Source organism: Babylonia areolata, chromosome 7 (assembly GCF_041734735.1).
Source record: "Babylonia areolata isolate BAREFJ2019XMU chromosome 7, ASM4173473v1, whole genome shotgun sequence".
Lineage (NCBI taxonomy): Eukaryota > Metazoa > Mollusca > Gastropoda > Neogastropoda > Buccinidae > Babylonia > Babylonia areolata.
The window spans coordinates 22509807-22532264 of record NC_134882.1 but is presented as its reverse complement, the minus strand read 5'-3'; the positions used below and the strand labels follow the sequence as shown (position 1 = coordinate 22532264).

Here is a 22458-nt window from a genome sequence, read left to right as displayed (position 1 = left end):
TACACCGGGCTGCAATATTGTATCAAACAGTCGCCCGTTCCCCAAAACATAGAAAACATTTCATCAGGTGTCACCTCTATCAAGTTTTCTTATTCAATTATTGTCAACTGTGAATCGATCTACTTACCAAAAGGACCAGATATTGATAACACTGACTGGTTGAAAACCGTCAAAGATCAAAGTGAAAAGTGGATAATTGGTGGTGATTTTAATGTTCACTCTCTTTTTTTGGGAAAACGTGTGTACTGTCGTGACCAGGAACAGGATTGTAGAAAATATAGTGGATTCATCACTAAGATTACTTAACGATGGCTCATGCACCAGAATTCCTGACGTACCCACTCATCGACCAACAACTATAGATTTAATATTGACTTCACCCAACTTATCATGCTCATGGAAAACTCATGACGATACATTAGGAAGTGACCATGTTCCAATACCCATCACAATTAACGAAAAAATCATTAGAATTTACTATCCGAGATACAATCCCAAAGTACAACTTCAAAAACGCGGGTTGGGTCACCTTTGCAAATAAAACCTACTGGACAACATTTGTAACACTGAAGTCCCAGACTATGAAAAAACGTCTGGAATCAATTAAATATCATGAAGAATGGGATAAAGCTAGGAAACAACAAATTCCCTTCGACATCAGAAAATGCTGAAGCATTTGTCAACTTGTTTTCTAAAGTAAGCCGACTAGATGGACTACCACAGGCACAGAAAGCACTCGGAGAAAAGGAAGAAATATCTGAAATTGATAACGATCCTATTCCTGATAATCAACATTACGTTAATGCTCCTCTAACACACCAAGAAATGAAAGATGCATTCTATTCTATTTCAAAAAAGATAAAATCAGTAGGAACTGATTCGATTTCTAATGAAATGATTACGCATCTACCAGATAAATGGATCAACATTCTTCTTGATACAATCAAAGTATGTTGGGACACAGAACAAATCTGTAAAGAGTCAATAATAGTTCCAATCCACAAACAAGGCAAGCCAAAAACACACATTGGCAGTTACAGACCTATAGCACTCACTTCTCATGTCTGTAAGTTGTTAGAAAGAATAAAGTTAAACAGACTCGTCTACTACTGTGAAAAGAATAATGTCATCCCTGTAAATCACGCAGGTTTTAAGAAAAGAAGATCTACAACTGATCAATGTAAGATGAACCACTCAGGTTAAGCACCAATGTGCAAGACGAAAATGTTTGCTTGCAACTTTTTTCGACATAACTAAAGCCTATGACCAAGTGTGGCATTCACGTCTAATGTTTAAACTGATGACGATTGGATTATGGGGACATATGTATAACTTTCTAAACGATTTCTTAAAAAACAGAAGAATTCAGAATTGAATAGGAAATACGTACTCATCTACACGAACATTGCAGACAGGTATTCCTCAGGGCTCAACAATTGCCCCAGTACTGTTCAACATTCTGATGAATGATTTACAAAAAAAAACCCTAACAAAGAATGTTGTAATGGTTCAATACGCTGACGATATATGCATGTGGATGAAAGTTACAATAAAAAGAACACACCTGCCCGATATATAGATTACACAAAGAAAGCTATATCAAAATGAGTTAAACAGAGTAGCAAATTATATGAGCGGGAATGGTCTGCAAGTATCAACCGTAAAACCACACCTGGTGCTTTTTAATAATGGATCAAGTCCAGCAACATTGTCTTCCTTTAAGATTTATGATAACACCATGGAATATAAAAAAAAGTAGGGAAGAAGAAGACAAAGCTGACTGCAGGATTCTTCAGAACAAAAAACTAAAGTTTATAAAAACCTTTTTGGTGGTAGATGAATCATCTTGGGGTGAGACACGACGTTTCGAACCATAGGCCCGTTGTCAAGTGGGCTTGACAACGGGCTTGACAACGGGCCTATGGTTCGAAACGTCGTGTCTCACCCCAAGAGGATTAATCTACCACTAAAAAGTTTTTGTTGTTTTTTTAACTTTAGTTTTTTGTTATTAAAAAAAATAGTTAAATTCCTTGGAGTGCACCTTACATTAAAACTAACTTGGGATCATCATACCGATTACATTTTAACAAAGTCCAGGAAAACATTACAAAATCTGGCGTGAATAAAACCCTGCATTTTGCTAAAAGGTCTGCGGTATCGCCTACACCTGTATGGGAACTCCAAAGAGTGCTATTTGATATCATATCTCTTACTGACAACAACACATGTCTACTCACTGAGAACAGACAGTTTATCTCTTACTGACAACAACACATGTCTACTCACTGAGAACAGACAGTTTATCTCTTACTGACAACAACACATGTCTACTCACTGAGAATAGGCAGATTATCTCTTACTGACAACAACACATGTCTACTCACTGAGAATAGGCAGATTATCTCTTACTGACAACAACACATGTCTACTCACTGACGACAGACAGTTTATCATCCTTGAAGTGATGTGTCATCCAGCTTCCCAACCGCTTGATGTAATAATCGAACGAATATCCTGTTCAACACACACACACACACACACACACACACACACACACACACACACACAGATTTTTGTTTTCGCCGTGTGGAGAAAAAAAACCCACCACCACCAGAAGTTTTGTGCTGTTTTTGCCAGCCTTCGTCAGGTACAGCCATACTTCTCCAAGTTCTTTTTTTTTTTTTCCCAATTATCTTGCAACACATCTTCCTCAGTCTTCCTCGCGTGTTTTTTTTTTTCTTTTCTTGTGTGTGTGTGTGTGTGTGTGTGTGTGTGTGTGTGTGTGTTTTGTTTGTTTTTTGTTGTTGTTGTTGTTGTTTTTTTCTATCTGGTGTCCAGTGAAAGGCTGGCCTTGGAAGTATATCTGGTGGTATTCTGAGGACGGGTCCAATCCAGTACCATCTTCATCAGCTGATCTCAGGGGGAATGTCCAGCAGGAAGGTTTGTAAACCCACGATTTCTCGCAATCCCACGATTTCTCTCAAAGTGAGAGAAATCATGGGGGACGCCCACACGAAAAATCATGGTCGTTCCCCTCCCACGTTTTTTTTCTGAATTGCAAGAAATCATGAGAAGTCCCCCTTATTTTTATTTAAAATATTTCCTTTATCATTGGAGTTGTTTTCCTGTCTTTTCCCAATGCAAATCCGAGAGAAAAATGAGAGAGAGAGAAAAAAAGAAAAGTGAAAAAGGAAGGCGACGACAACGACGATCATGAAAATGACCGTGTCGTTAGCGAAGACATGAACAGTCATGACACTGAAACACAAGATGGATCACTGCAATTCATCGACTTCAAATTCAACATCGGAAATCAATAGCAAACTGATGGGCACAATAGCCGAGTGGTTAAAGCGTTGAACTTTCAATCTGAGGGTCCCGGGTTCGAATCTCGGTAACGGCGCCTGGTGGGTAAAGGGTGGAGATTTTTCCGATCTCCCAGGTAAACATATGTGCAGACCTACTTGCGCCTGAACCTCCTTTGTGTGCATACGCAAGCAGAAGATCAAATACGCAGTCAAGGATTTGGTGGGTTGTGGAAACAAGAACATACCCAGCATGCACGCCCCCGAAAACGGAACATGGCTGCCTACATGGCGGGGTAAAAGCGATCATACACGTAGAAGCCCACTCCTGTACATACGAGTGAATGTGGGAGCTGCAGCCCACGAACAAAGAAGAAGAAGAAGAAACAATGAAATTCAGGCAATGTGTATAACATAACCAGAAACATAAAATAGAATAAAATAAAATAAGATAGTATACTATACTATAACATATGTAATGTAATTTAATGTGACTTGAACCGAATCTTTCCTGGATGTTGGGAATAACATCAAAAGGATTCAACTTTCTACATAGACGTGATAGCAAAAGAAGAAGAAAAAAAGAAGAAAAGGTATTTCACATTGCTTTACCCTCACGTAGGGAGCGTGAAAACTGAGCCAAATAGTTTTGATGTTTGTTGTGATCAGCCATTTCTGTCACATTTATTCAGAATGCTCTTCAATTCATGCCTGCTCGACACTTCATCTGTTTGTGTCAGCATCCTTTAGCATGCATGATTGCACTGAAAATAGATTCTCAGTTTCATAGAAGACACTTAGAACATGAAAATATCTGTATGAAAAAAACGAGTGAAAGAAGGCCAAATCAACCAGCCAAGTAAACACACATAAGGAAACACACACACACACACACACACACACACACACACACACAGATGAAAAAAGGCCAAATCAACCAGCCAAGTAAACACACATAAGGAAACACACACACACACACACACACACACACACACACACAGATGAAAAAAGGCCAAATCAACCAGCCAAGTAAACACACATAAGGAAACTCACACACACACACACACACACACACACACACACACACACACAGATGAAAAAAGGCCAAATCAACCAGCCAAGTAAACACACATAAGGAAACACACACACACACACACACAGATGAAAAAAGACCAAATCAACCAGCCAAGTAAACACACATAAGGAAACACACACACACACACACACACACACACACACACACACACACACACACACAGATGAAAAAAGACCAAATCAACCAGCCAAGTAAACACACATAAGGAAACACACACACACAGATAATTTAAAGCCTTAAGAACAGCGATAAGTTCAGCTGTGAATATTGATCGATCTTTACCAATATGGTATGATCGTTCTGTTTTCAGTTTTGGTATAACGAAAGCTGAACCTGCTTGGCCATTGTCTAGGAGTGAGCCGTCTGTGTAAATATGTAAGTGGTCACGGTATCTATTCTGAAGATATAATCGGACTTCTGTTGCCATGATATTTGGATTTTCTTTTTTTTGCAATGTCAGTATGATTGATATCAAACTGTGCTTTACTCATCTGCCAAATGGGGTATGGACTTTGTTTTCTGCGTGTCTACATTATCTGGATTAATTTCGGACTTTTGGAAAAGGTTCGACACAAACGTGCCAATTGGTGTTCGATAAGATATCGTTTTAGCTCTTTTGGGGAAGTTGTTTTCAAATGTAATTCTTACTTCCTCCGATGTAAAATTTTCAGTTGTTGAGCTTCTCAATACATATTTAGCACATGCCAGGTTTCGGTATTCATCGAAAGGTAATTCTCCTATTTCTTTATATGTTCCGAGGTTTGATGCGTGGAAAGGTACGCCAAGGGCAAGTCTATATTCTTTACAGTCAATGCTTTGAAGTTTCTTTAACAAATACTTTGGAGCATTGAAAAAGACTTCTTGTCAATACGATAGTTTGGATCGAATAAGTGATGATGATAAATGTTTCAATGTCAATGTGTCTTGTCCCCAGTACTGTTTACTTATAACTTTGAGCAAGTTTAAACATTTTCTTGCTTTTATTATTATATATTCAATATGGGCATTCCAAGCTAGTTTTGAAGTAAGCATTAAGCCTAAAAATTTTATCATATCTCTGTACTGAATGGGCTCATTTTCAATTTTAAATATTGGTAACTCTTCTGAATTATTACCATTGTTAAAAAGCATAATGTGAGTTTTTTTCTGCTGATAATGTAGGACCATTGTCGACAATATACTTATTCAATTTATCTATTTCTCTTTGGTATGTTTTCTTAATATAGTTTAATGCCCTTTTTGATGTATTTCTTTTCATAGTTACACTCATCCACATACATATATCATCTGCGTATTGCACTAGGATCACGTCTTTTGATAAGTGTTTGGGCAAGTCGTTCAGCAAGATGTTAAATAGAACAGGGGCAATAACAGAAACTTGGGGTAATCCCATGTGAAGTCTTAGGATTTGAGTACGTATTTCCGACTCGTACTTGTATACGTCTTTTAGTCAGGAGATCTTTGATATAATTATAGAGACGCCCTGAAAAGCCAACAGATTTCAGTTTAAAGAGTAACTTTGCATGCCAAACTTGATCATAGGCTTTCTTTATATCAAAGAAAGTTGCAAGAACGTTTTTTCTTCTAGCAAATTGTTGTTTTACATGTGTTGTAAGTTTAACCAAATTATCAATTGCAGATCTACCTCTCTGAAAGCCCGCTTGATTAATTGGGATAATTCTATTTTTATGGCAATAGTACTTCAGTCTTCTCAAAATTATTCTTTCCGTCAGCTTACCAGTATGTGATTTTAGCGCAATTGGCCTGTAACTGTTCTTATCTGTATTACATTTTCCTTGTTTATGAACTGGAATTACAATAGACTCTTTCCATTGTGCTGGCATTAAACCATCAATCCAGCACTTTTGAAAAAGCTTAAATAACAAAACAACAAAATTTTCTGGTAAGTGTCTAAGCATCTCATTTGAGAGGGAGGGATAGTAATGCGTCTTTAACCTCACTGAGTGTGAGTGGAGCATTGATGTATTGACTGTTATCGGGACTTGGATCTGAGTAATCACTTTTGCTCTCTTCTTCGGTTCTGTGTTTACTCATTTTAGGCGATAGACCTTCCAATCACATAGACTCTGAGAACATTTCCACAAATGTTTCTGCTTTCTCTGCACTGGACGGAAATTCTTTGTCTTCTGTCACCCCTAGGCTGCCTGCATGACGAGATAACTCGTCATGGCAAGCATGTATGCTTCGCTGCCACAATGAGATAACTCGTCATCGAAATATTCTGACTTTTCCCTGCTTTGCATTCAGTTCGTTGACAAAAATGCATGTAGCTTTAGCTTGGGGAATCTTTCTGGATTCTATTCATTTATAGATATGGCAGAGTCTGCAAGTGTCAAGCCTGTCTTCTTAAAGACAAGAGACATCCCTGACTCCAGAAACAAGCGCGCTACGGTGTTGGAGATGTGCTTGGCTGCGGAGCGAGTTGCAGAGGACAAGGTTCGATGGTGGGTGCCCAGGAGATCAACGGGCTGTGGAGGCTGTACCCCGCTACGATAGAGGCAAGGTCCCAGCTTCTCATTCAAGGGATACGCATAAGAGGTACGGTACTGCAATCATCTAACACTAACCCGTACATCCTAAGAGACGAATCTGGAGAGGAAAAGCCAACTACTAAAATTGTCATTGACAACATCCCTATATCCGTTGCTGATAGTGAGATAGAGCACTCCCTTCTGAAAGCGGGATGCGAGCTACGATCAACTATAAAATGCGAGAGAGCGAGAGATGCTGACAACAAACTTACCCGGTTTTTAACTGGGCGAAGATTCGTGTTTGTGACAGTCCCAACTGTGCCTCTGGAAAACACTCTTAAAGTAAGCTTTTTCACAGCTAAAGTTTTCCATAAAGAACAGAAGCTAGCGAGGAAGCCAGTAGTGTGTTCCAACTGCTTGGAGCAAGGCCATCACAGTACTGTCTGTGAAAAAGACGTTGTTTGTAGGGCTTGCAGAAAGACAGGGTATAAAAGGGGGGAACCTACCTGTGAGTTTTCTGTTTCGGATAAGCCAAGAAGGGAGAGTGAGAGTGAGACAGGCGTAAATGAGGAGGATGAAAGTGAAGTGCAGAGTGAGGAAGGACAGAGAGTGATAAAAAAAGGACAGACAATCCAGGGGACGACCCTCAACTCGACAGGCAACGCTGAGCGCCTCATTGGAACTGAGGAGTCCCCCTCGTCACCGCTCGGAGACCCCCAAGCGTCGTCGGTCTCGGGAGAACAGCCCTGAGGGAAGGGGTGACAGCAAACATTCCAGACGGGAAGGCGGGCGGTCTGACCGCCGTGGGGCTCCAGACGTGGAGGTGTCTGGCTAGCTTCTAGCATGACCTGGACTGACCTTTTGATGACGGACTGGCTTTGAACAACGGACTACGAGTTTTGATCACACCTCATGATTCGACGACTTAAGATGGATAGCAATCACGGAAATACGGAACCAGATTGTCAACTATGCATGCAAACACGCAGAGCACACAAACAGGCATATGAACAGAAAAACGAACAAGTAAACAATGATTTAATCTCAATCTCTCATGGATAAGTTACGCATAGCATCATTGAATTGTACAGGATTAAAAAAACAAATTTAAAAGATTATCACTTTTTCAATATTTGAAAAGCAACAAGTTCAATATTGTTTGTCTGCAAGAGGCCCACGTAACTCATAGCGACTTACCTGTATGGGAAAAACAGTGGGGAGGGGAAATCTTTTATCATGAAGGAACAAACAGAAGTAAGGGAGAAGTAATCTTAGTTGCAAAACAGTTCACTGGGAGAGTAAAATTAGAAATGGCACAAAGCAGAATCTTAATCGTCTCAGTCTCACACGAGAAATGTAATTTTCATCTGGCAAATATATACGCTCCAAACAATGCCTCAGAAAAAAGCGGCCTTTTTTACAGAACTTCAGCAACACTGTAATGACTTTAGTGACAACAACTGTATTTTGTGTGGTGACTTTAATTGTGTTCTTGACAACAACCTTGACGTTATATCGGGTCAACCTCATCGAGAAAATAAAATTCAGGAACTTAATAGATTAAAAAATATTCTTAATTTAACTGACACCTGGAGAATGTTCCACATGAAAGAACAAGATTTTACCTGGTGTAGCAGCAATCCATTCATAGCCCGTCGCCTTGACTATTGCTTTATATCAGAAAGCATGATACATCATCTAGTAACATGCGAACATATTATAGTTCCCAATTCAGACCATAAAGCTGTTATAATAGAATTTAGTGACAATGAATTTTCACATGGTCCAGGATACTGGAAGTTCAATAATAGTTTCTTAAAGAATCACACTTGCGCACAAAGAATGAATGATTTACTTGACAGACAGCTAAACAATGACGGTACAGACTATTTGGCAGATTTAGATAGATGGGAAATGTGCAAAGTCGAAATAAGAAATTTTTGTAGTGAATTTGGTAAAGGATTATCTTGTCGACGAAGAAATGAGTCCCGAAAGCTAAACATGCAGATTTTAGAGGAGGGGGAAAAGCTGATTAAAGATCCTACAAACAAGAAAACACAAACTGATTTCATACACTTAAAACAAAAATTAGAACTGCTGCGACTAAACGAAGCAAAGGGTGCACAGATACGATCAAGGAGTAAATGGATTGAAGACGGGGAACGCAACACTAAGTACTTCTGTAATTTAGAAGAAGCTAGAGGAAAGAGAAAAGTTATAACAAGGCTGCGTAAGGAAACAGGGGAAACAATAACTGATCAGAACGATATACTTCAAGAGCAGGTTGCATTTTACAAAAATCTATACAACCAAACAACCACATCTGACAACATACAAGACGAAACTAACACATTTCTAGAGACTGAAACTTTCCCACGCATAGACGAAGACGGTTCCGCTTCATGTGAAGGACTGGTTACAATAGAAGAAACGACCATGGCTTTAAGAAACTTGAAAAATGGTTCAGCTCCTGGATATGACGGAATTACGATAGAATTTTTAAAATTCTTTTGGGCTAAATTACGCAGAATAGTAACAAGTTCTTTTGTTGATTCTTTTCATAAAGGTGAACTGTCTTATACACAAAAACAAGGGGTAATTACGTTGCTACACAAAGGGAAAGGATTAGAATGAGATAGATTAACAAACTGGCGACCTATTACTTTGACCAATTCTGATTATAAGATGCTAGCGAAAGTTTTATCAGAAAGACTTAGTAAAGTAGTACATAAAATAATTCACGACGACCAAGTGGGTTATATTAAAGGTAGAAATATTGCAACAATTATAAGATCTATTGACGAAGTAATAAATCATTTAAGTAAGCGTAATGAAACCGGGTATTTACTAGCCATTGATTACTGTAAGGCATTCGATTCCATATCTACAACGTTTCTTTTACAGGTTTTCGACATTTTCGGCTTTGGACCAGACTTCCAAAGACGGGGTTCACGTTTTAAATAATGGCTCTTCCAGCTGCATCAACCACAGAGGTTGGATTTCTGAACCCTTTGCAGTAACGTGTGGAATTAGACAGGGATGCCCCTTTTCTCCACTAGCATTTGTTTTGGCTGTAGAATTGCTCGCTATAAAAATTAGAAATCATACAATCGTGGGCATTAAAGTACCCTCATGTTCTGGTAACGGCAATCCAACTCACTTAAAAATCAAACAAATGGCTGATGATACTACTTTGTTCCTTAGAAATAGAGAAGACATGATGAAAGCTTTAGAAATATTTACGGCATTCGAAAGATTCTCTGGCTTGAAATTGAACACAGAAAAAACGAAGGCAATGAGGATTGGTCAGCATAACGGAAATGAAGCTCTTCCATTTACTTTAGTCAGTAAAATTAAAATCTTAGGTATTTATTTTCAAGCAGATAAGATGGCACAGGAAATTGCAGATAATTGGACACAAAGAACAGACCATATTAATACATTGATAAAGGAATGGAGTAAGCGTGATCTCAGTATTCAAGGTAAAGTAGTAGTTATAAAGACTTTTTTAATTAGTCAGTTAATTTACGTAATGAAGTCCATTGGTCTTCCACACAGTAGTCTATGCAAAATGAAAACCACTTTTTACAGATTTCTATGGCAGAAAAAACAAAGTAATAGAAAGGCATTTGAAAAGATAAAACGGAAAGTCATGGAAGCTGAATACAATGCCGGAGGCCTTAAAATGATAAATATGATTAATTTACAAAAGTGCTTTAATTTACAGTGGGCAGGAAAACTTCATGAAGCAAATGAAGAGCAAAACTGGTGCTTAATACCGAAATGGCATGTTGGAAAACTTGCAAAATATAACAGGGTTTTCCATATCAACTGTAAATTAAGAGACGTCAAGGGTTTAGATAGAATTGATAATGTGTTCTGGCGGGGTATAGTAACTACCTTTTTAGAAAACAAATCTTTAGCAACACACAATATAATAAACAGCAGCAACTTCCAGAATCAGATGCTATTCAATAACTCTTTGATCACATACAAAAACAAAACGTTATTTTTTCAAACATGGCAAGCAAATGGGATAGAACTGATTAAAGATGTAATTCATGCAAGTGAAAACAGAATACTTACTTTAGAAGAAATACAAACACAAACTGGACAGAACAAAGCAAACCTGATACTTGAATATAATCTTCTTATCCATTCTCTCCCCAAAACATGGATTCAGTGGATACAGAAAGGGGGAAAAAATACAGAATCTAATGTATGGGAGGTTAGCAAGTATAACACAAAACCTAGAATTATTAAGAATATATTACTTGAAAATGAAGAAATTGTAACTCCAATTGCGGAAAAACTTTGGTTAAGAAAATTTGGCATACATTTAGATAAGTCAGCATGGTCAAGAGCCAATGATGATACAAAAGAAGTACGATTAAAAGTTCTTCAATGGAAAATTCTACATAACATTTATCCAACAAATATTCTTCTTTGTAAAATGAAAGTAAAAGAAAATAATAAATGTTCTTATTGTCCAGACACAGTCGATTACATTGAACACTTTTTCTTTGAATGTCAACTTGTAAGCAGTTTTTGGTGTTATATAGAAAAAATGATCAATTTAAAAACAGATCTTAGATTGAAACTTTCAATAACTGATATACTTTTTGGTATTAACAAATCAGAACGCCTGCTTGGAAATTACAAATACATCAATTACATAATCCTTGTAAGCAAAATGTGTATAAGCATTTTCAAAAAAACTGAGTCCTCCCTCTCTATACAATGCATTTTTGAAAGAGAGCTAGGCCTCAGAAGTCAACTGAATCCATGTTAGTAAATGTAAAAAAAAAAAAAATAAAAAAAAAAAAAAATCACACACACACACACACACACACACACACACACTGTACGCAAACACCTTTCACATATTCACTTTCGTATCTTTTATTTGTATCATTATTGCTAAATACTTGTATTTATTTCACGGACTGGCCGAATGAGTATATGTAAAATGTCGGCAATGTGCATTGTATAATGTCAAGTATGTCATTTACTTTCATGTGTTACACGACGAGTTGTCCTGAGGACAATGTGGCGAGCGTCCTTGATCAATGCGTCCGGCAGAAGAACAATCACTGTGCGTCGTTTCAGGGGAGGGCGGAACCCAGCTCCTGTCCGAGCGTCAACTTTCCTTTTTTTCTTTTTCTTCTTCTCCTTTTTTTTCTTTTTTCTTTCCTCCAATAATTAATGTTGATCTTATTGCATGTTTTTCGACGTATATGTATTATACTAAGATGATTTCGATGATTATCTCACATACAGAATCCACACACTCACATCAGAGCAAACTTAATCACAGACAACTGAAAACACATGCATAATGTTAAAATATTCACTGAAATTGTCCATGAAAACTGAATATTCAGACAAAGAACTTAGTGTATTCGGAAGAATACTACTTTGAATACATTTAGATGTACTTACATATATTAATTGAAAACTGACATGTTATACAGAAGAAAAAAAAAAAGCGAAAGAAAACAGAAGGAAAAAAAAGGGTGGTTTTTTTTTTTGGCCAATGAAGGCGTGTGAAAGCACCAAAGAACACACACACACACACACACACACACACACAAAAAAAAACCAAAAAAAAACAAACCAACCAAGTTCTGGTGCTCCATGACCTGCATGCAACTGAGGCCACAAAAAAAAAAAAAGAAAAAAAGAATAAAAAAGATTGATTCTAAGTTTGGTACACATGATTGTATGATTTATGATATGATATTACATATCATATGATATTGTACGGATTCCTTCCATATTATTGTCTTTTTTTTTCTCTTTTTTTCTTTTTTTTAACAAGCCCAAAATCCGTAAATGAAAAGTTGTATTTATTCCATAAATGCTACTGATTACTATGACATATAGTTATGATGGAGTGCCAAGTATTGGTTTGATTATTTCCATGTTGTTTAGTTGATTGTGTAATTTGTATACAAAATAAAACGGTGGTCGACCCAAGAAAGTCCGGGTAAAAAAAAAAAAAAAAAAAAAATAAAAAATCATAGCTACAAACACCATCTGCGTCATAAGGCAGTCCTTTATTTGAACGTTTTGGTTGGGTTACTGGCCGCAGTCTTTGCCTGGCTCCTCTCCTCGCTCGCTCAACAAAATGTCGGACTGACTCCGTGCTCAAGCCATGCGATCGTCGCGAACTAAATCAACCAAGATTACTTTCTTTAGCTGATGCTCAGAAAGAATTGGAGCATAAATTCGAAGGAGAAGACAGTGGTGAACATTTATAGGACGATTTGATAGAAAATAAAGGGAGCAATCAAGAGAGTGGCCAAGATACAACTATCAGTGAGTGATGCAGGCTGTTCATTCACCGAATTTTTAGCAGGGCACCGTAGGAGCTATTTTCTTGGCACTCAGCCAACGCGGTCTGATGAAGTGACGGTGTGAGACGGGTGAAGAGGAGGGGGGTGGAGACTGAGGGGGCGTGGCCTCACATCCATATTATCACTTGCAGAAGTCACAATGCAATTTCTTTTTCAGTTTTTTTTAATTTTTATTGTGGTTGTTCTAGTTTGATTTTGTGTGTGCAGATATCCAGTTGTCCAGAAAATGATATTTTTGTGCAAATTACCAGACTAATGTTTGTAATGAACAAGTTGAAAATGTGACAAAAAACAAAACACTGATTTCAAAACAACAGCATGTCACTTAAAATGCATAAAATGGGAAAACATCATGTGTTTTGTATTCTTTATTCATTTCCCTTTCAGAAAATATATACTTTTATGGGTCTTTCTCCAATAACAAAGAGCACAGAATTTTTTGAAAATTTATACGTTTTTTGTGAAAAAACCCTGGCAAATAGATTTCACTTAAATCTTATTTTCCTGGCAGCGAAAGGGTAATTGGGCAAGATGGCAAATTTATACCTTCTTTCATTTCATTGAATTTTTTCCAAACCTTTTTAGTATCTTTATGACTGAATATCTCATTATTACAGAATGAGGACCAATATTGTCTTTTCGCCTGTGCAATGACCATGTTACTATAATGGTTTGCCCTTTTCTTTTCAATAAGATTTTCTTGTGACCTGTTTTTCATATAAATTATAAACTTCTTTTTTTTTTTTCATTTACTGCTGCTTCACAGGCTGGCGTACACCAAATATTTCCTAAATGCTTGTTTGATTTAAGCGAATTACATTTTGGGATTGATATATCGGCGATTGTAATATGGTGTCAGTAAAGAAGGAATATAAATCATCTATATCCCCAGTGTTTACGGTTTTTTGCAAGCAAGCGTACTTCCGAATTTCTCCCAGTCAGCATCTTTATAGTTATACTTTGGGACTTTGTCTTTTTGAAATTCCGTGTATCTTTCAGTTTCATTAAAAGTCATGATGATCGGTAGATGATCACTTCCCAGTGTATCATTATGCGTTGTCCATATACATTCTGGATACAACGTAGCAGATATGAAAGAGAGATCTATAGCAGACTCCCTGTGAGTGACAATATCAGGGATTCTGGTAACGCTGCCATCATTTAAAAGGCTTAAGGAAGAATCAACAACATTTTCTACAAAGCGGTTACAAGTAACTGATACACAATCTTTGTCCCAAAAAGGTGAATGGGCGTTAAAATCTCCCCCGATCAACCATTTTTCATTATCTTGAACATGATGTAACCATTCCGTATTAAGTTCGTTTGGTCCTCTAGGTAAGTACACAGAGACGACACGAAAAGTAAGGTGATCACTGAATTTAACACGTGCCGCGCATGAATGGAAATCAGGAGTAGAATTAGGTGCTGGTGGAGAGCATACACTATACTCAGTCCCTTCTTGGATATATATGGCTGCACTAATTTTTGTGGCAGTATCAACCTGCTGGTGCACAGGTGGATAATAATAACCTGGAAGCTTGGGTAAGTTATTCTTCTTCACATTTAGGGATTGTAATATAAGCGTTTGGTAATTATAGTTTGCCAAATGTTGGATGAGATATGGCATAGTTGTGGAAATAGATCTAGCGTTCCACTGCATGATCTGGATTGCACGTTTGCGAATGGGGGTCATTTAATTTTAAATTATATTCTTGATCTTCCAGTTTGCCTTCTTCAAGTCTTATTTTGTGTTGATTCAAAATCTGTATTATATGCTTTAAACTCATCCAATTGTAAGAACAAGTCCAAAATAATAATAGAAATAAGTCACATTATACATCTTTTGAATTTGAGAGGAACACATATAACTTTTTGTTGGGTTCCTTCTCACCTTGGTCTCCTATATAATGAATGGGCTGACAGGGCTGCAAGAAAAGGTGCAAAACACCAACAGGGAACCACAGGCCTTTATGTGTCTTTGTCTGTACAAGAGGGGTACCGCTTACTAGAAAAAGCATCATGGAGCAAAGTCAGGGAAATATACCAGCAAAATGGCAAAGTTTTAAATAAAAGTATAAATAATATTCAACAACCGGAATCTATCAATCAATCATATAAATAATATACAACAACCGGAATCTATCAATCAATCAAATACATTCAGTAATTTATTCGGATTAAGGCAAATTCAGGCATTATCAAACAGGATAAAGCTGAACGCTTTTATAACAAAGTTCAGCAGAGATGTTAAATGCATATGTGGAGAATCTATTTCAAGCAAACACATAGCCTACTCTTTGAATGTCAGAGTCTGAAATCATTTTTATCAAACTTCTCAGAAAATTCTTTTGAATATATTTTTGACAATTTCAAGATGTTATCTGCTATTGCAGAAGATTTGCTGCACAGTCCAATTGGACATTTGTTATGATAGTTGTTACAGTTGTTTGATGTTAGCGTTTCCTTCTATATTGTGCCTATGTCTCCCCTTTTAATGTCTTATTTTTTCCAATGCTCTGTATCTTTCCCCACCACACACACACACACATATGCGCACACACACATATACACACATCATTCATCACCCTCTGCCCAATACCGTTCCCACCACCACGCTCCGCCCTCCACCACCCCCCCCCCCCCCCCCCCCCCCATACCCCCCCCCCCCCTTTTTTTTTTCTCGTCTAATATCACTTAAAGTGGAAGACGTTAAACTGAAGACTACTACTACACACACAGATGAAAAAAGGCCAAATCAACCAGCCAAGTAAACACATAAGGAAACACACACACACACAGATGAAAAGAGCTAAAAATAAAGCAAACAGTGTTAACGCACAAGCAAAAAGGCAGTACTGGTCGTCTTTCTACACAAATGAAGTTTTCAATCATAAAGATATGCAAAAGGTATGGGAAAAACTAAAAACAATGAAAAATGGAATATATTTACCACAATGTCATATTAAACTGGACCATACATATCTACCTTCAGATATTGAAAAGGCAGAGGTTTTTGCTGACAGGTTTGGTAATCATAGTATAAACACTGGTTTGTCAGAAGAAAATAGAAAGTATAGAGAAAGCCAAGAGAAAAATGCAGCATACCAAGATTCAGACAGCGTAAATCACCTATGTATAAATAATGAAATAACACCAGATGAAATAAAGGAATGTCTCTCAAACTCGACTGCGAAAAAACATCATTTGGTTTAGCCGGAATTTCAAACGAAATGTTGAGACATTTGCCTGGAAATTTGACTGATTTCTTACACTTAATTTTAAAGAAATGTTGGTATGATGGTGACATTCCTCTTGTATGGAAACAATCAATCGTTGTCCCAATCATAAAGATATGCAAAAGGTATGTCCCAGGGCAAACACAGAACAGATAAAAACAGTTATCGACCAATTGCCTTAACATCGCATGTATGCAAACTAATGGAAAAAAATTGCTATAAAAAGACTTGTTCATTATTGTTAGAAGTATAGTGTAATTCCTATAAACCAAGCTAGCTTTAGAAAAGCTAGATCCTCCACAGAACATCTAGTCAAACCGACTACACAGGTAAAGCAACAGTTTGCAAGGCGAAAAAACGTACTTGCGACTTTTTTATGTGAAAAAAACATGCGACCAAGTGTGGCACGCTCGACTTTTATATAAACTGAAAAATATCGGTATCACAGGCAACATGTATGATTATATTAGAAGTTTTTTGTTTGTTTTTTTATCAGATAGATCTATACAAGTAAGAATATGAAATACCTACTCAAACCCCAGATAATTACACATGGGGTTACCACAAGGATCAGTAATTTCGCCGATTTTATTCAATATATTATTAGCAGATCTACCTAACAAGCTAGCTAAAGATACAGTCTTGGTTCAATTTGCTGATGACATTTGTTTATGGATGAAGGTGACAATGAAAAATAAAACGCCTACTAGGACATTGAATTACATAAAGAAAATATACCAGCGGGGACTTGATAAAATCAGCAACTTTATGACAGAAAATGGCTTATCATTGTCCTTAGAAAAAACAAATATGATGCTATTTAATACAGGATCAGACCCAGAAAAGGTCCCCGTGTTTACAATAAATAGTACTATCATCAGATATACACAATCTGTAAAATTTTTGGGAGTCTATCTTTCTTCAAAGCTTTCGTGGAATTATCATATTGACTATATACTAAACAAAGCAATAATTTGTAAACAGCACTGGGGGCAAGATACCAAAGCGTTGATATCTCTTGCTACCCCCCTCGTACGTTCACGCCTGACAAACGCTCAAGAGGTATTTTTCAGTGTTCCACTGCATTTGCTAAAGAAACTGCAAAGCATTGATTGTAAGGCTTACAAACTCGCTCTAGGTGTGCCCATTCTTACATCAAATTTAGGGACTTACAGAAAAGCAGGTGTTTTATCTCTTGATGAAAAAAGGAAAGCTTCAACCGCGAAATTCGTTATCAAATCTTTCGCATACGAAACGTTTTCAAAAGAAGAAGCTAATTTGAGTTCACAAAAAGATTTTGCTAAAAGAGCTAAGACGATACAGTCTATGACATCCATTAATACATTTGCATCAGATATCATTAGTGCTACGAAATCAAAAGACATGCAAATTGCAAAAGTACCTACTTTTTCAGCCCCGCCGGCCGTGGAACCAGTATACATTACTACTACCAGGGCATTCCCTACATACGAGACGCTACCTAGGCTACAGTGCATGACATTTGTGTTGCCGCGGAGGCTGCGTGCGGTCGAGGAACAATTCGGGGAGCGCAGCGGATTCGCGGTCTGTGGCGGATATATCCGCGAAATGAAGAAATAAGAGACCATTTGTTACTGGAAGGGTTCCTGTTTAGGGGAGCACGAGTGTATCTCCTGGATAGGAATCCTTTTGCTAAAAAGGACCAGGGGAGTGAAAAACCCACCACAAAGCTGTGGGTGAATAACATCCCGCTTATATTAGTATCAGTAACGAACTAATAGAAACAGCTCTGAATATAATAGGGGTAGAGCTACGGTCATCTCTCAGAAATGAGCTGGCAAGAAACCCCGACGGGCGACTGACCCAGTTTGAAACTGGCCGCCGTTTCGTGTACATCACGGTACCAGTCACACCACTGAGGCCAGTCATGAAAATCGGTGTATTCACTGCAGACATTTATCATAAAGAACAAAAGCAAAAACCAAAAAAGTGTAACAAATGCCTGCAGGAGGGACATGTGGCAGCTAACTGTGAAGGGGAGGTGGTTTGCAAAGGTTGCCTGCAGCAGGGGCATAAAATAATGGACTGTCCCTCTTCGGTGCCCCTCAATGCCGAGGAAGAAAGAAGTTATGGAAGTTGAAACACCAGCAGCATGCGAGCCACAGGGCAGCAGTCAACCAGCACTGACACTGCCAGGCGAGCAAGTGCCAGTGTGCGGAAGAGGTGATGCGAGCAACACGCAGGGCCAGAAAGCAGCCAGTCCCGTGAAGCCGGCGCGCGCACACACCGCAACAACGAGCCTTGCTGGAAGAAAAGAAAAAAGGGCAGCAAACGGCCGACTGTAGTGGCCCCGGACAAAGCAAGAGGAGAGGAAGAGAAAGCAGACAGCATGAAGGAGGGGGCCGACACCTAGCACGTGTTTTCTCCCCACCAGTCTGACCTTTCCCTCACGACCTTTGGCTTCGTTTTATGGACTTGTGATTTATGAATAATGATTTTGGTTATCTGCTACAGAAATTTGAAGAAATGCTATCCCCATACCAGTTATGAACCACGATATATGTATTGGTACTTTAAATGTGCGGGGTCTTAGAAATAAGCTAAAAAGAAAAGTTGTATTTGACTTCCTCAGAAAACAAAAGTTAGACATAGCATGTTTGCAGGAGACATACGTTACAGATGATGTGATGCACGAAATCGATAGACAATGGTCGGGAAGCATATTCCATAGTGCAGGAACTAACAGAAGCAATGGACTCATTATCCTCATTTCCAAACTTAAGCAGATGCAGGCAGAATTAATTCATGCAGCAGAGAGAATACTACTAATTAGAGTCAGGCATGACAACAAAATAACCATCATCGCTAATTGCTATGCACCAAACTCGACCGTAGATAAATTAGAATTCATGAACCAACTGGGCAGCCTACTGCTAAAGCAAGACTACGACCATTTGTAGGTACTGGGTGATTTCAACACAACAATAAGCCATCTAGATAACATCGCGGGCAAACCACACTCACCACGAGAAAATGAAGCTCTCATGGAAATGTTATCTTCTCTAGACCTGGAAGACACATGGAGATCTATCCACCCAGACGACAAAGAATATACTTGGTCAAGATCCGCTCCTTTCACAGCAAGGAGAATTGATTATATTTTCTGTGACACTATCTCCCAAGCACTCGTGCAGAAAACAGACATTGAGTTATTTCCCCACTCAGACCACAAACTTGTAAAAGCAATATTCAGCGCAAACGGGTTTCAAAGAGATCCAGGATACTGGAAGTCAATTTAATAGCTCGTTGCTATCAAAGGAACGTTTTCTGGAAGAAACAAACGATTTTATAGATTCACATTTCTCAAAATATAACTTGAGACGAAAATCCACAAAAAGCCTGGGAAATGTTTAAAGTTAAATACAAGTCCTACTGTATCAACTATTCAAAAATCGCCAAAAATAGGGCTTCAAATAAAAAAGCAAAAATCAAAATGCTGCACGACACTTGAACAAAATCTGACACCAAAGCATTCTTGATAAAAACATGATAATGAAAGCGCAACAACTAAAAAAGAACTACAGGAACTAACAGAAGCAAGCCGTGAGGTGCTCAGATTCGTTCAGGAGTCAAGTGGATAGAGGACGGGGAAAAAAACACAAAATACTTTCTCCGCCTTGAAAGGGCCTAAGGAGCCGCGAACGTAATATCATCTCTGCGCATAAACCAAAACACGACAGACAATCCACAGACAATACTGAACTAGATCGAGAAATTTTATACAGAGTTATACAAGAAAGACTTATCCGTAGATAAAGGAAGAAACATAAGAGGCCATTTCCTGAGCAACGAAGATTATCCAGTACTTACAGAAGAAGAAAAAGACCTCTGTGACAAAGAAATAACTCTGGACGAGCTAACAGCAGTACTCACAAACTTAAACAAAGACTGTGCCTGGTAGTGACGGCCTCGCACCAGCATTTTATAAAACGTTCTGGGACAAACTAAAAAAGCCATTCCTTCTCTGTATTACAGAAGCCATCAAGGAAGGAGAATTACCTTTCTCAATGAAGAAAGGAATTGTTACATTAATCCATAAAGGCAACGACCTGGACAAAAATAACCTCACAAATTATAGATCTATTACTCTCACAAATACAGACTATAAGGTAGTCACGAAAGCGCTTGCCACGAGACTCCAAAATGTCATCAGAACAGTTGTAAATGAAGAACAAGTAGGTTTCATAAAGGGAAGAAATATAGCAGTTCACTTGAGATTCTTTGATGACCTAACTAAACACCTCAATACAACGAATCGAACAGGTGTTCTAGTTGCTCTAGATTTCTCTAAAGCCTTTGACACAATATCAAAAGATTGTATCATTGAAGCGCTAGATATTTTCAACTTTGGCCCAATATTTAAGAATGTTGTTTCTACTGTAATGAAAAACACACAAAGTTGTGTTCACAATGGTGGATGGCTATCTGATTGGTTTCCAACAGAACGAGGAATCAGACAGGGATGCCCACTAAGTCCCCTTCTTTTCGTACTAGCAGTAGAAATACTGGCGATTCAGTAGAATTAGAAACAATAAAGAGATTCGAGGAATTGAACTGACGCCATTAAGAGGTATGTGAAACGAAAGCAACACCTCTAAAATAAAACAGTTTGCAGATGATACAACATTAACTCTAAAAAATGAACAGGACATTCGGATAGCTACAGACATTGTATCTCAGTTTGAAGAATACTCAGGTCTGAAATTAAATAAAAGTAAATCAGAGGGAATGTGGCTGGGGTCAAGAAAGCATGAAACAGGCGACATAAATAGCATTCCCATAAGACCTGACAGGCTGAAAATTCTGGGGATATATTTCTCAGCAGACAAAGAAATTTCGGAACTGGAAGAAAACTGGAAATCTAAAATCGAAAAAATAACTATGGTGATTAAACGATGGGAACGAAGAAACCCATCACTATACGGTAAGGTTATCTTGGCAAAGACGTTTTTGTTGTCACAGTTCTCACACGTCCTGCAAGTATCGGCTTTACCAGTCAAAGTCCTCAGCACCATTGCACACTTATGTACAGGTTTTTGTGGGGAAAAAAAGTTTAATAATAAAAACGCTTTTGAAAAAATAAAAAGAGGCGTCCTCAGCCTTGACAAAGAAGATGGTGGCTTGAATATGATCAACATCGAACACCAGCAGCAAATGTTCCTCGTCAAATGGGCAGCTAGACTCCTCAGAGAGACAAAAGCGCATTGGAGCATTCTTGCAAGACAAAATATGTCACCTTTCAAGGACAGTTATGGCAGTTTTAGCTGTAATATCTTACCTAAAGACATCAAAAAGCTGGAAAATGTTGTCATTCTTCTGGAGAGAGGTAATAAAAGCAGTAGCCGCTCTCAACAAAGACAGACAGATAGAAAATATAAAAACGGAACCGCTATGGAACAACAAAAATGTAAAATACAAAGGTAATGTGTTACACTTTCCCAAATGGAGCAAAAAAGGCATTCTTATCGTGCAGGATCTTTGGCAGCATGGAAATGTAATGACATACGAAGAAGTAGAACGCAAACTGGGCACTGACCCGGGCCTTCTTTTCGAATACAATGCCATCATAAACGCAATACCAGAACAATGGAAACAGCATCTATCCAACGATGCCCACAAAGAGGATGCCCCCAAAGACATTGCAACAACAGAGGGATACCTCACTACGTTATCTAACAAACAAATCCGAAAACACTTTGCTCTCACACAATACCATGAAATATGTGCAACACAATTTTGGAAGCGCAAACTAGACATCAATATCAAAGACTATTTCAACCTAGCTTATGAATGCACAAATGAATCCCGTCTGAGAATACTCCACTTCAAATCTATCCATAACATGTACTCAACGAATATTCTGCTTGCAAAAATGGGGGTGTCAAACACAAACACCTGCAACTGGTGTCAAGAAACTGATTACATTGAACA

At 38.1% G+C, this 22458-nt stretch overlaps 1 protein-coding gene across 1 annotated transcript in view; it reads right to left on the bottom strand.

Moving 5' to 3' along the window:
* LOC143284191 (carbohydrate sulfotransferase 15-like) overlaps window positions 1-22458 on the bottom strand; it is a 38882-nt gene that overhangs the window by 12156 nt on the left and 4268 nt on the right. Inside the window, exon 3 of the mRNA XM_076590858.1 lies at window positions 2434-2514. Within this exon, the coding sequence (XP_076446973.1) occupies window positions 2434-2514 (81 nt within the window). The remainder of the gene's footprint in view (window positions 1-2433; window positions 2515-22458) is intronic.